Source organism: Anas platyrhynchos, chromosome 1 (genome assembly GCF_047663525.1).
Source record: "Anas platyrhynchos isolate ZD024472 breed Pekin duck chromosome 1, IASCAAS_PekinDuck_T2T, whole genome shotgun sequence".
In the NCBI taxonomy this organism is placed as follows: Eukaryota; Metazoa; Chordata; class Aves; order Anseriformes; family Anatidae; genus Anas; species Anas platyrhynchos.
This window is the reverse complement of record NC_092587.1, coordinates 151066088-151080054: the sequence shown is the minus strand read 5'-3', so window position 1 is coordinate 151080054 and position 13967 is coordinate 151066088. Positions and strand designations below refer to the sequence as shown.

Below are 13967 nucleotides of genomic sequence, written 5' to 3'. Positions count from 1 at the left end.
CCACCACTAAATTCCCTTCTCACATTTGTTGTGCTGTCTTTGTCATATTTGGAAAAGGAACTGTGAAGAAATAATTTGAGTACCACTTTGAGCAGTGTACTCAGCTATTATGACTGTATCTGTGAGTATTTCAGAGCAAAGAAATAGCTCAGGGAAATTCTTTTGCAGAGCACTAGCTAACTGAGGTTTCTGTCCATTTTCAAGAAACAACCAGCTCTGCTGAGATCCACAGCCAGATGATCTAAATCATACCCTAAACTCTGTGGAAAGCTAGCCAAAAGAAAATGTGAGGCACAAGTACCAACAAGGAACTTGGCCTGTTTGAATGTTGGTGTTTTATTCATTAACTAAGATGAGAGAAGCGAGAAAGTAAATCCCCTTCAATTTTGAAAAGGCAAACTGAGCTTGTATCTCATACATGACAAAAATATGCCCTATCTGCCTGGAGGTGGGGTATTCCTCAGGTTTTCCCCAGTGAAACTGTTGCACATGAACAAAAACAAATAAATATTAATTGCAGCGGGGACTGAGAGGAATCTGATCCCATTCCAGTGCAAGTGCCCAAACACTGGTCTCTCAAGTCATTCTCACTTATTAAATTACATATTACAGAAGGTAATGCTTAATTACAGAACATGCAGGAGCCTCATTACAGAACCTTCCTTTGCTCATCCCTTTGGAGGATTTTCCATCTCTGCTGACTCCTCTCTTCAAAACAACTTGCTTAAACTGATTTTATTGTCCTTCAGGCATCCTCCTTGTCACCAGTTCAAGACAGTTCTTTTGTTTATTTTTATAGTCTTCACAACAGATGGGTCCTGTTCACCAGGTACCTATCTGCCTAGGGGCAGCTGACTGTGCTTGGTGATGTGACATTGTTGTAGAAGAAGCCAGGATGTCTAAGATGGATGGATATAAAGAGACTGAGATCCCCAAACAGAGACAAGTTGGACAGATTAAAAGTCTCTGTATATGTATAAGTGTTAAGGAGCCATTTTGTAGCAGTTACTAATGTAGCTTTCCTTAGCAAATAATTATAGCTTAGGCAATGCATGCAAATAATATCAATCATTCTTTATACAATTCTATTTTAAATGTTGACGATTACCAAATACAAGTGTATTTCATGATATGGTAGGTGAACTTATGAACTTCCTATAATGTTTCTTTCTGGAACTAATATCTTCAAACAATTGCCAATGCAACATTGTTTTAGAGTAATGTATATTACAAAGGTATCACGAAGTATTTGCTATTAATTCAATCAGCATTTTTTTTTTTTTAAGATTACAACACTTTAGATAATCATAAAGCATTCTTCTAGACTGCATCCTGGCACATACAATTTCAGCTTGAAAATGCAATGAACATTAATGCTTGGAAAGATGAAGAGCAAGTCAGCTATAAAATAAGCTGGAAATTTTGTCCAGAATTGATACAATCTGATTTAATTAGACTGACTTTGTTGAAAAAGAATTGTAACAAATTTAATTTCTAAGCTGACAAAATATGGAGTAACAATGATCTGGTTGTATGTTGACCTAAAAAGTTTTATTGTCACAAAGCCTACAGTTAGAAAAGCCCCATTAAGGTTCTCCTTAACAGTCCTTTTTCATTGGGCAAAATATTTCAGCAAATCCTGAAAAAAAATAATGCCCATGATGAACTGTTTGGATACATAATGAAAGGCTGTGCTTAGAGGGCTATTTGTTTTGGATCAATACTTGCTGCTACTGTAACTTTGGGTTCTGCACACCTGTGTCCCAGACCTGTGCTGAGTCACACTGATGCTATGGATAGATTAGATCCAGAGAAAAAGCTGTTTCTGCACCCATTGCATGTCTCTGGTGGTCCTATTTTTGCATATGCTCTTCTCTTTTTGCATAGGCTCTTCTCAAGCCTATCAGATTTGCTATTTTGGTCCCTGGCTTGTGTCATATTTTGTGCATTCTTATACATGTAGTAGCATCATGTTAAAAGAATTTACAAATATGCATTCAAACTTAGAAGTTAGGAAGGAACAAAACCAACATTACCTTGACTTGAGTCTTCCTTGTATTTGTGTAATTTAAGACTGTCCTTAATTTTATATATATATTTATTTTGATATCTAACCATTTAGCTCTGACTGCTCTGAGAGCTTTGGTGAAGAAAATCTGTGGGTCTTGCTGAATCTGTTCCCCTTTTAAGCTCTGTAGATTTCTCCTGTGAACAGATTGATGGGAGGGGGAACTCTGACAGAGGTTGTGCTTTCTACTTCTATTTCATCAAGTCTGGAAAAGAAAAATCATAGATTTTTTTTTTTTCTTTTCCAAATACCTGAGAGAGTGTTTAAAGAGTTGTGATTCTACATGAATAAAGTAGACTGCATCTTTGTCCTGTGCATGAATGATTTAATTCTAATCAAATTCATTAGGAGTTTCCGAGGTTTGTGCTAAATATTTTAGATCAATTACAGAGGTTAATTATGCAGTTAAACATGTGGCATTGCTCTGTTATGCAAAGTTAAGATATGAAACAGATACAATGTCAATGACTGCTTATTGTTGCTGTTTTCATCAGGATGTGACAATGATATATTTTGCTTCTGGTTGCCATGGAAGAGGGATAGTGGTGTTTTGTTGCTGTTGTTTGTTTTGTTTTAGGCCTTATGTGGAGACTTTAATTAATACAGAGTTGTACTTTGTCTTTGGGAGGTAGACTATGGAATAAGTTTGTTGTCTTATTTCAGTTGTTTCACTGCAGTTGTGACTCACAGACATTTGTTTGTTATTACAGGGAAATGTGAATGTGGCCAATGCACTTGTTTCCCTCCAGGAGACAACAGAGTTCATGGTAAAAACTGCGAATGTGATGATCGGCAGTGTGAAAGTGCAGATGGCGAAGTCTGTGGGGGTATGCATTCACTCAATATAATATAATTAATATAAATCTTGGCAGTTTATAACTTTATATTTCCCTTGATTTCATAACATAATGGCACTATAAGACATTGACATCATTGATCAGTTATAATGGATTATAGATTTTTGTAAGAAACAAGCTCTGTGTATATTGAATGCTAGTGAATATTTATTTTAAAAACTTCAGAAGCACTCAGAGTGAAGTAGACTAGATACTCCTAATAACATATAAGTAAGTGTTGTAGTACATGTCAGCTCCCATCAGTGGTCTTTAAAGAATAAAGATGCTTAAATGGAAACTTGAAAAATTAAGTAATTTTTCTTTTGCACTTAGTATAGTTGATTTATTATGTTGTATTAATAATGACCAGCAATACATTTGAATATTTCATATTCAGTAGCAGTGATATATCTATTTTCTTAAAAAATAGAATATATTACAGAAGAATTTAATGCTTGAGATATATTGCCACTGTACATGTATATGCAGATGGTTTATTTTAGTGTTGACAGTAAAAACCTCACTTGTTGATTTTTCAGCAATGAATATTGGTATTAAGAAATATTTCAAGTTATTTTTAGACATGTAAATGCATACCTACCATATAGTATTTAAAAACAAATGAGTTGTATTTGTCCTAAATTCTAAATGGAAAGATAAAATTCTAATTAGAAAGATAAAATATCTTTCTATATTTTATTGGCTTTATTTTTGAAATATTCATAATATTAACAAAGTAGTCAGTATGAAACCTGACACATTTTATTATATTTCTTATTTCTATGTAAGAAAAAGTCATATTGCTTCATAATCCTTGTGTACATATAAATTCTGACTACAGGGAATATTTCTTCAAGGGCTCTGCCAAGCAGAATGGAAAAACTCTTGTTAAAGTCTCTAACCAACAGTAATAATAGTTTATAACATTCAATGTAATTCAATAATATGAGTGTGTAGAAGAAGAATAATTTGAAATTTAATTTTGTTCAAAGGACATAAAAGCAGATAAAAGCACTGAAAAGCTAGGTCATATTGGTTATAAGTTAAGTAGCTAGAAACCAAAATTCATCATCTTCCATGATTAAAAATATCCGTTCCATTTATGTCATTCATATTTTACACTATTCAATAACAATGCTTAATCTAATTAAATAGCACATTTTGGAAATTACAGACAAAAATTCCATTGTTCCTTATTAGGAAGGGCACAGTGATAATTTTAACTTTTATTGTTGGATACAGGACCTCACATTGAAATGATAATCAGTTCAACACTTGAGCTAGTGTCCATTTTTTACTGTGTAGGAGACACCCTAATTCACACTATTACCTGAATAAAGTCTCTGCTTTAGTCTAAACAGCATTGTCCAGTGGCAATGACAGAAAATAATTAATTAATTTACAGAATAATACACTTAAAATTTATTTTCCTAATTTTGAAACAACGAATAGAAAGGAAAACTAGCTCATGAAATTACAAATCAAATGTAGTCTTAAGATCAACTCCTCCACTTTTATTCAAGCTGATAGTTTAATTAATAATGATAATCTGCGGTTGAAAAGTTATATGGGAAAACACAACTCAGGAGATTGTGTCCTGCTTGAAATTGCAGTGCACAGCCTGCATTGACAGGATTTCAGAAGGCCAAGCCTGTGACTTTCCTTTTCTACGGAGCTGAGTTTATTCTTTCCCCCCCCAAAAAAACCATAGAATACGCACCATATCAGGAGTCTTATTGTCCCAGACACTTTGTAAGTAAAGGGAGAGAAGCAAGCACAACACAAGATGATGATTAAATCCACCAAGATTGGAGGTAACCCCTGAAATGCCTCAAGAGAGACCAGAGAATTTTTTCTTACCTGCAGCTAACTGAACAAAATGAGGTGCAGCTGGTCTCTAGAGTTTTAGTCTTCCCAATTAGAAGCCACACTGCTGCTAATGCTGCCCTCTAAATATTGTTGGACTTTTGTGGTAGATCTGTTGGGATTGCAGTGGTAAATAATTGGCAGATTATTTTTTTCATATTCCTGGCATTTTACTTTCTGCTCTATCTATTGTATTTTAAAATATCAAATTGTTTTTAGATTATTCTACATTTGATTGTAGTTTACTCTTTGAAGCATGTTCCTATATCATGATTATATATGATTATATCTGTTTTCATTTTTTTTTTCAGCAGAGAATGTTTTCCCCTCTTCCCCTGTTTCTGTTTCAGGCCACACAAGTATTTATGTGTGCTTGTCTGGCTTTTCCATGTGAAAAGTGCCAAGATTCAAATTAACAAACACGTATGTCTTACTAATCACACAGTTCCTTTCCATATAGCAATTTTCATTCTCATGGCTGCTGGAGTTCAGTAGTGTGGAGTAGTGGAGCTCATTTAATTTCCCTTTTCTCTTCTTTTCTCTCTCTCTCTCTCTCTTTTTTTTTTTTTTTTTTTTTTAAACTACTGGCAGATCCCAAGCCCTTAGCCCTTATTTTCTTTCATCATCCAGTGTCCATCCATGCTTCTGATCCACCCGCCCAAAAGGCCACCCCTCTACTCCAGTAATTTATTTTCTTACCACTTCCTTAAATTTCTAGCACTTGAGGGAGCACCTATTTAGGTGTAAGTACAGGAATGTCTACATGTGCATTATCTTCAGAGAGTCCCCACTGATTGCAGCTTTCTCTTCAACTCACCATTTAAGAATTGAAATCCCTCACCTTCAGACTCATGAGATAAACTTTTTACTCCTTATTCATTTTCTGTGATTTCAGCTTCCATTCCATCTTTTCACTGCAATTTCTCTTCCCTCGGTTTTTGATGAAATGTAGGAATGTCTTTCATTTTTACCTTCTTCAGCTCGTCACAGTATCTGATGTGACCGAGAGTTTCAGCACTGCCCTTTTATCTGAATTATCAGATATTTTGCTTAACTATCATTTCTGAAAACATTTTGAATGTTTCTTTAGATATATGGTATTTCTCATCTCCTCGCTTTTAGGAAATTCTAGCCTTGTGTTCTTGCCCATTTCACAATTTATCTATTTAAAGAACTCCCACTAATTTTGTGTTAATGGCACAAACCTCTCTCTCTTCCTTTTGCATTTACCAATCTTCATTTCAGCCTGAGCGTCTTAAATCTCTGGCTGAACTGCTTATTGCTTCCTCTTTCCTTCTTCTCTTTACATTATTATCTTTCTACCTAGTCACTACCTAGGCAATTACTGTCAGGCCATAAACCCTTGGTAGTAACTCTGGCTGCAGAGAATTAGAAGCTGGGCTCTGACTGTGCAGAGTCTGACAGTGAGCATTGAGTGCCTGTAAGTACACAGAAAGAGGACCAGTGTTTCAAAATAAAATGCATGCTGAAATGAGAAATGTGAATGACAACCTAAATCATTTGGATAAGAATTGTTACTGGCCTCCTCTGACCAGCAGAGATTGATTAATAGCTTGCTTTCCAGACCAGCTGTCCATGTGACGGTAGAAAGACATGAGGCGAAGGATATGATAAATTAGGGTACAACCGAGTGAGACCTTATTATCATGTTTCTGCATGATTGTAGTGAGTCATTCACTTAAAAATTCAGCTGCCCGTCACTGCAGTACCAGGAATAGAGACATTGCTTCTCCACAAAGACAGAAGTTTCACGAGGACTCAGCACATATTCCACAGCCTTCTGATAAAACATACAGATTCCCCTTCCTTTGTCCATGCCTCTGCAGAGACTTAATATTCTATGTCTGGAGCAGGTCTCTCATGCATCTTTTTGTTTTGTTTTGTTTTGTTTTTGAGATTGGTGTGTTCTACCTACCTAAGGAACTGTTCCCTGGAGTTCAGTTTCTTTCAATGATGTAAGATTTGCCCTGATGTATTGCACTGCTGATCCTCAGAAATATTTTACATCATATTTTCTTTGATTTTACACAGTTTCTGATATTTTCATGTGCAAATTAAATTCTTTTGGTGCCAACAGCAGCACATACATGTAAATGACTGGAGAATCACAGGTATGCCAGCATGAGTTCTTTCTTGGCACAGCTGTGTCACTGATATACACAATGCTTAATCTTTGCATATCCTGTGTCCTGGTGAGAGATACTTCTTTCTCTCCTCTGAGGTTATGGCTGTGCTACAAGCTGAAGATGTGTCCTGAACTTACAAGAGTCATTTGTTCCCCTACTGTGTCCAGTAATGTTTTTCAGTGATATCACTGCTGGCTGCTCCACCTCATTGAGCTGACTGTTGTTCTACATGTTCTGCTCACTTTCAGGACTGAGGGTAGGCAGGCAATAAGAATTCAGGACAACAGTAAAGATCAATTTGAAATTGATCTGATAAAGCCCTGAACTCCATTTATTTTGATTTGTTCTTTGGATCGTTATTGGCCTTGCTGTGAATTCTTGTCATAATAAAGCATCGTCTACTGAAGGAAACAAACAGAAGCCTTTCAGGGTCCTCCATGTGCTACCAGTAGGTGCAAGATTGTGCTGCTTAATAATCCTATGATGAAAATGAGAAACAAAAATATTGGTTGAAGCTCCACACAAGCTTTACTGGGGTGTTTAGCAAAGATTGAAGCTTATAACTCATAGCAGAACCTTTACATTGCTCTAGGGTTGCTGCCATACTGTTTGGTGTCAGTATTTCAGTCTGTGTTTTATATACTGGGCCACCAATTAGGTAATCACCTTTGATGAGACCTTTTCATATTCAGTCATCAAAGTTTGTACTGTCATTCATACTAAGAAACAACTAAACCCCTGGTCACCCTGGTAAGTTAAATATTTGACTGGTGGCAAATATTGGGAAGTCTAATATGTATGTTTTCAAGTAAGCAAATTGACTTTGATGATTTCTTAACTCTTTGTTTTGGCCACTGCACATCAAATCAGTGAAGCAAAACTCTACGTGAGGCTTTATTGAAGAAGTTATATATATATATATATTTAAAAAATCCCCAAGTAAATTAATTTTCACCACTCAGACACATTCTCTCATTGATTTAATTATCTCACACCCTCATGCTCACATACTTGCATGTACCAAAATGTCTGGATTTAAATGTTTGTCCAGGATCACTTGTGTGTGATGCAGAAAATGAACAAGAGCCACCTGCCATCAAGTCCTTGCTAGGTCTTTTCTTCTTGACTGTCAACAAGCTGCTGGTCTTTAGACATGTCTTTTATATGCTTTAGAACCCATTCTCTTGACTGAGGTTTTTGCTTACTTTTACTTCCTTAAGTTTTAGGCAAGTCTGGTGCTTGTTGTCTTCACATTCCTAGGACAATATTGCTCCTGTTAGGCTCAAAAGGAAAGGAATGACATATACTACATGCTGCTTTGACATCCTTTTTTTTTGAGCACAGTCTTCTGCTCACATTGAGTCATCATGACATGCTCTTACTAGAGTAAAGGCCTTGTGGTCTTGACAAAATAATACATTCATCAGTTTTTCTGATGAATTCTATGAATGTGCTATTGGCTGTCAGTGGGGGTCATGCTTTTAACCTCATTCTGGTGTTTCTTCTGGTGGTTACCTAAACATTTTCATTCATTTACACCAATCTTAAATTTCTAAGAGTAGTCTATGTATTGGTAGAGAACAAGGGAACACCTGTGATTTACAAAGTCTACATATACTCAAAGCCACAATTGCCAGCTTTCTGTTTTAAAGTTTTGCAACAGACACAAACTTTCACACCATGTTCTTAAAATTAGTGAAGGATTGTAGGATCACATAATCATTACCAGGACATGGAATGGAGGAACTGCCTCTCAAAAGGCTGGTATTGCCCCTGATTGCCACGCTTCTTTGAATATAAGTTTTTCATTACTATTGAGCCAGGCTAAGTAATTTGATTCAGAGTACATGCTGACTTCCTTTTTTGGAAGATAACTATGCATTATTATATGGTAAAGATATACTACAAAAATGGTTAATTATTTTTAATGAAGGTTTCTAGGTCCATACTGCAGAAATCATGAATGACATTTATTCTCTCATCTGTGCAGTGAGGCAGAAACATGACATTTTCAGATGGCGTGTTCTTAGGAGACCAGTAAGGCCATAACCATAAAAATGAGAAAGCTATGATTAATGATATGCTTCATTAAGCAAAGCTAACTTTTAATACTATAGTGCAGTTGCTGTTAGACAATTTCCTTATTTCTTGCAGTAATACTGCTTCACGGTAAGAGAAGTATATAGGACATAGTACAGCTAAAATGCTTAGGAACACCAAATAGGAAAGAAAAAAATGATACCAGCCTATCTTCCAACCACAGACAGCTTTTGAAACTGGCGGGTCTGAAAGTTCAGAAATAAGAATTCAACTCCTGACTACTATGAATTTCACAGACTATATGGGGCAGTTGAAAGCCTTCAATTTTCCAAACATAGGTACTGTGTATGATTTCCAATGCCCAGAGCTATCCTACCTGACCCCAGTGTGGCTCTACAAGGACACAGGGAGACCTGTATAGTTGCCATGAGGAAATCCTTGATATTTTAGGCTATGTCAAATGGTGCTGGGCATCTGAACTGAACTCATAATTTCTCTTTGGTTCCTGTTGCATGCAAATAACATTATTTTCTTTTCTTCCCCGTCTTTTCAATAGAAAACTCTTCAGAAGAGCAGGGGACTAAGTTCTCTTGATAGAGAAATCTGAAGTACCAGTCTTTGTTACAAAATTCACTAGAATTTTTATGCTATTTAGTAGAGATTTTGATGACGTTTGTTACTGAAAAATGAATGCTGATGATTCTCTTGGGGAAAAAAAAAATCAAACACATGCTTAGAGGGTAAAACTGGTGATGAAAAAAGGAAGTACAAATGACCATATGGTAACACTAAGTAGAGAGTCAGCGATTCAAAGCCTATGTCCTTGCTCTTAACTGCATCATCCTAGCTCTGAGGCACATCCAGGGGCAACAACAAATATATTCAAAAGGTAGCCAGTGCATGTACTAATGTGCATGGTGTATTCTGTAATAAATTCAAGTGGTTTTACTTGGCTCAGTATTTCATATTTTTTCTTTTAAATGTACTGCAGATTTCTGTCCTGGTCACACAGACATTCGTGTAGGTGAGACTTCACATAGATGCATAGAGAATTTAGCTTGTTCAGCTTTTAAGACAGCATAAAACATGATTTAGGATTGGAATAATTGGAAAATAATATCTAATTGAATCTTACTGTTGAAATGAGCAATAAATAAATTGCTAATGCATCAGTATTTAAGTTGACTAATAGATACTAATTCACAAAGGCCAAAAGGGGCTTATATGTTGAACTTTACATATTAGACTATACAGAGTCATTAGACTACAGCCATTACACTATACACAGGTTTCGCTTATGTTGAAGTCTGTGTACTTTGTGCAGCTAAAGCCTGTCTCTGAGAAGGGCATCCATCTGTGCTCTGAAGACTAAGAGATGGGCAGCCTATGCCAACATCACAAGTAAGTTTGTTCCAATAATGATCATCCTGGTATAACTGCTGTTTCATTTCTGAGATGAATTTGCCGGTATTAGCTTTTCTCTCTAGTTCTCACTTTGTCTTTCTGTGGTAGTTTTTTTTTTTTTTTTTTTTTTTTTTTCTTCTTCCCAGGCTACAGATACAGATCTTTGAAGGTCTTTCAACAAGCCATTTTCTCTGCCTTTTGAATTCTGTCTTTGGAACTTTTTTGGGTCTTTTCCAAGTTTTTCAAAATCTCTTGAAATATGGATTATCACAGTGAGTTTCCATCTCATCAGTGCTCTAAATGTTCCAACTCAGTTCTCTCCTCTTACATGCATATGGGGATTGCATTAAATCTTTTCACTGCAGCATTCCACTGGATGTTTCTCTTGAGTTACCTGTCTGTTGCGTTCCTCAAGCTGGAGCTACAGTCCACCTTTACTGGACTTGGACAACACTAAGCAAACTATTATGAAAATAATAGACAATCAGTATTTTGTTTCAGATTTTTGTTAGGTTTCTCTGACTGTAGTTGTCACAGCTGTTCCAGTCTCCTGGCATTCTCCTGGCATTCCAAGATTCAATAAAAATAAAAGTGATCAAGTACTTTTTTTTAAATAAACTCTTTTAGTATATGCAGGCAGGTTAGAAATACTTCTCCCAACAGAAGATTTTTAATATTCTTTTATGTTAATAATATAATGGAAAATACTTTACTATTCTTGGGTAATAAAAAAATAAATCCTGTTTATATTTAAATATATTGAGAAATATTTTTTTCATTTACTGTTTCATTCTAAATCGAGGATTTTGCATTCTGCTGAGATTTTTCATATTCCTAAAACACTTTTAAAATCTGGTATTCATCCAGTTATTATTGTTTTGGCATCTCTCTGGTTTTTATTATGTCAGTTTTATTCAGAACCAAAGAACCAAATTTTTATTTATATTCATTGATATCTATTTCATCATTCTTGCTTTGGCTGTACAGACTTCTCATTCCTAACTAGTAGAGTTAGTGGAGTCTGACAACATTTGGAGTTGACTGCATGTGTTCTCTGGAACTGAAGTTCCCCACAGCCACACAATTTTCTTTCTAATCATGGTAAGAAATAACTCGTTCCAATGTCTAGGTTGATTTGGGTCAATTGGGGTTACCAATTACCTCTGCTAGTAATCTGTCTAAGCTTTTTTTTTTTTCTTTTTGTCACTGCATTCATCTTTCACATTTAAATCTTGTGATTATTGGATTTATTGATAATTCTAAAAAAAGTGACAGCTTCTTTAATATGATCTTTTCCTCTCCTTTGCCTCACTATCAGTCTTATTTTTTCTACTGAAGATTAATGTTTAAAACATTCTTATTACATATTTAAATGTTCATTAACACTGATTTTTATGAATGAAGATTTATAGTCTCAGAGCCATTGCAGTATGCAACTTGTTTGTGATTTTAATTTGTGTTTATGTTAAGTCTGAATTGATGATAGGCCAACACTTTCCAGTAAATCTGTTTGATCTGAACAGTTTCAGTATTTCATCATGTTAGCCAGTTCAATTGGGCTGAACTTTTTCTGTGATTACTGTATTCTTGAATTTGAAATTCCTCCATGAAGGGAATTATCTTCAGATCTAAAAGGACCTTACATGCTTTTTGTTGCTGTTGTTGTTTATTATTTTGAGAGTCTGAGATTCATTGGAATGAAACTGGGACACTTTCAAAATAATTTGAATATTGAATTTCACTGAAAGCAATGGTTATGATGTTTTGGCCCTTTTTTTTTCATTGGCTTGTTCAGCCATCTTTAGACAAATGCAAAGACTGTCTGCAAGTAGAATATACACAACTGGACCAAATAAAGCAGTTATTTACAGGCTAGCATATGCGGAAGACAGTGAGGAATTAACAAGCATTGGGCTAAGCACTTGCATGCTCACCACCCAGGTGGATCAGGCCCCCAAAGAGCTGCAGCTGTCCAATCTGGCATCATCCAGGAGGGGACAGGCCAGCTGCCACAGCTTCCACAGAGACCCCACAGTCCTGAGGAGCTGCCACAAGCCTCAGCCTCCCCTCCACTGTAGCACTGATGGTTCAGCCTGGGTCTCCTGGCTGCAAATATACCACTCACCAGCACCCCCAGGCTCTGCCCATTAGGTCTCACAAAATTTCAGTATGAGGGTGTAGGTCATGCAGCCAGGACAGACTAAAGCTGGTGTCAGTGCCTTTGGACATGGGTAGCAATGGACCTAGCAGGGCAGGGTGGAAGCTTGCAGCAGGGGCTACAGAGAAAGCATCATAATAGTGAAAACTATTGCCCTTTGGTTTCTTCTTCCACCAGAAATGGAAGCCCAGTATCTTGAAAGATTTGCAAATAAGTCGGAGGAGACATCTGGATGTATTGTAGAGAGAAAATCTAATTGAGAGAGATGTAGATAAGTCTTTGATGATTCCTGTTCCAGTAATTCCAGCATTGTCTCATCTCACCTCACCTCACATCTCATCTCACCTCATAATATAGTAAATATTATTTGAGTAAATTAGACTCCTCAAGACAAAAGAATTCTTTATGCTTTGGGGATTTATATGGTTTTACTGGGTGTAGTGATTACACAGTGGTCTCTGTGAGATGCGAAGCTGCCCCGCGTTGTGCACAGACAGTTCCAGCTGGCTCTAGAAGGGAGGGTCAAACCCAAAAAAAAAAAAATAAAAAAAAATGCATGTCAATGTTATGTGGGAAATTGTGGGAAATTATTTTAAGTTTTATTTTCTGAAAATTAATGGATTATTTGTTACCTTTTTATTTGACTTGCATGAAGGCTTTACGGACATGACCATTCTGTGCGTGCTTTAAATCATAATGACTGTAGAAGAAGAATGAAGCAAAATTATTTCCTTGGTTAAATAAGCATGGATTTCTTACTATTCTTTGCTAAAACGAGTAAAGTATTTCTATCTCCATAAATAATTTTCCAACACCTAAATCAAGTTGAGCATTTTGCTCTTCAGTAGTTGATGTATTCTTAAATCTAATCTGTATGTTGCTAAGAAAAGAATTAACAAGGCAGATAAAAATGCTCTGACAGTAGCTTATCCATAGTAAGTTTTTGTAGACCATTGTATGGCATCTACCTGGAAGCAACATATGGGAAAGTATGTCTGCTTGTTTTCTTCATCTTGTGTTTTGGTTTGTGGTATAGATGTTGTTTCCCAGTCCAACACAGAAGCTAAAGTAGCATCAAGTGTCTATTATTAATAGCTATCAATGTATAGTATTTGATATATGGTAAGTGCATATATGTAAATTTTTAATTCCTGAATGTCAGTTGCAAAAGTGGGCTAGAATACTCTCATAATAAAGCTGTGTCATTGTTACTGAGCGTTTATGTTTCTGTAGGTAAGCAGACCAAAGAAATAAGGAGCAATCAATACACAATCTGGGCTATGAAAATGAACATTTACATGGCTGTAAATATGAACAGCTTCATGATTTTGGAGCTTCCAGTATTTTCTATTTTAAATTAGTGAAGTATTTGGCTACCAGTAAAACCTTAAGGAATTCCACTTGCTGCAACTACAAGATTTGTCTCTCTTTTGCACTGCTATCAGTAC

The 13967-nt window shown here is 35.9% G+C and overlaps 1 protein-coding gene across 4 annotated transcripts in view; it reads left to right on the top strand.

Moving 5' to 3' along the window:
- The window catches only part of ITGBL1 (integrin subunit beta like 1), a 145569-nt gene that overhangs the window by 121532 nt on the left and 10070 nt on the right, over positions 1 to 13967 (top strand). For all 4 annotated transcript variants that reach the window (XM_072032329.1, XM_038173430.2, XM_072032324.1 and 1 more), the window contains one exon: positions 2779 to 2895. In XM_072032329.1, the coding sequence (XP_071888430.1) occupies positions 2779 to 2895 (117 nt within the window). The remainder of the gene's footprint in view (positions 1 to 2778; positions 2896 to 13967) is intronic.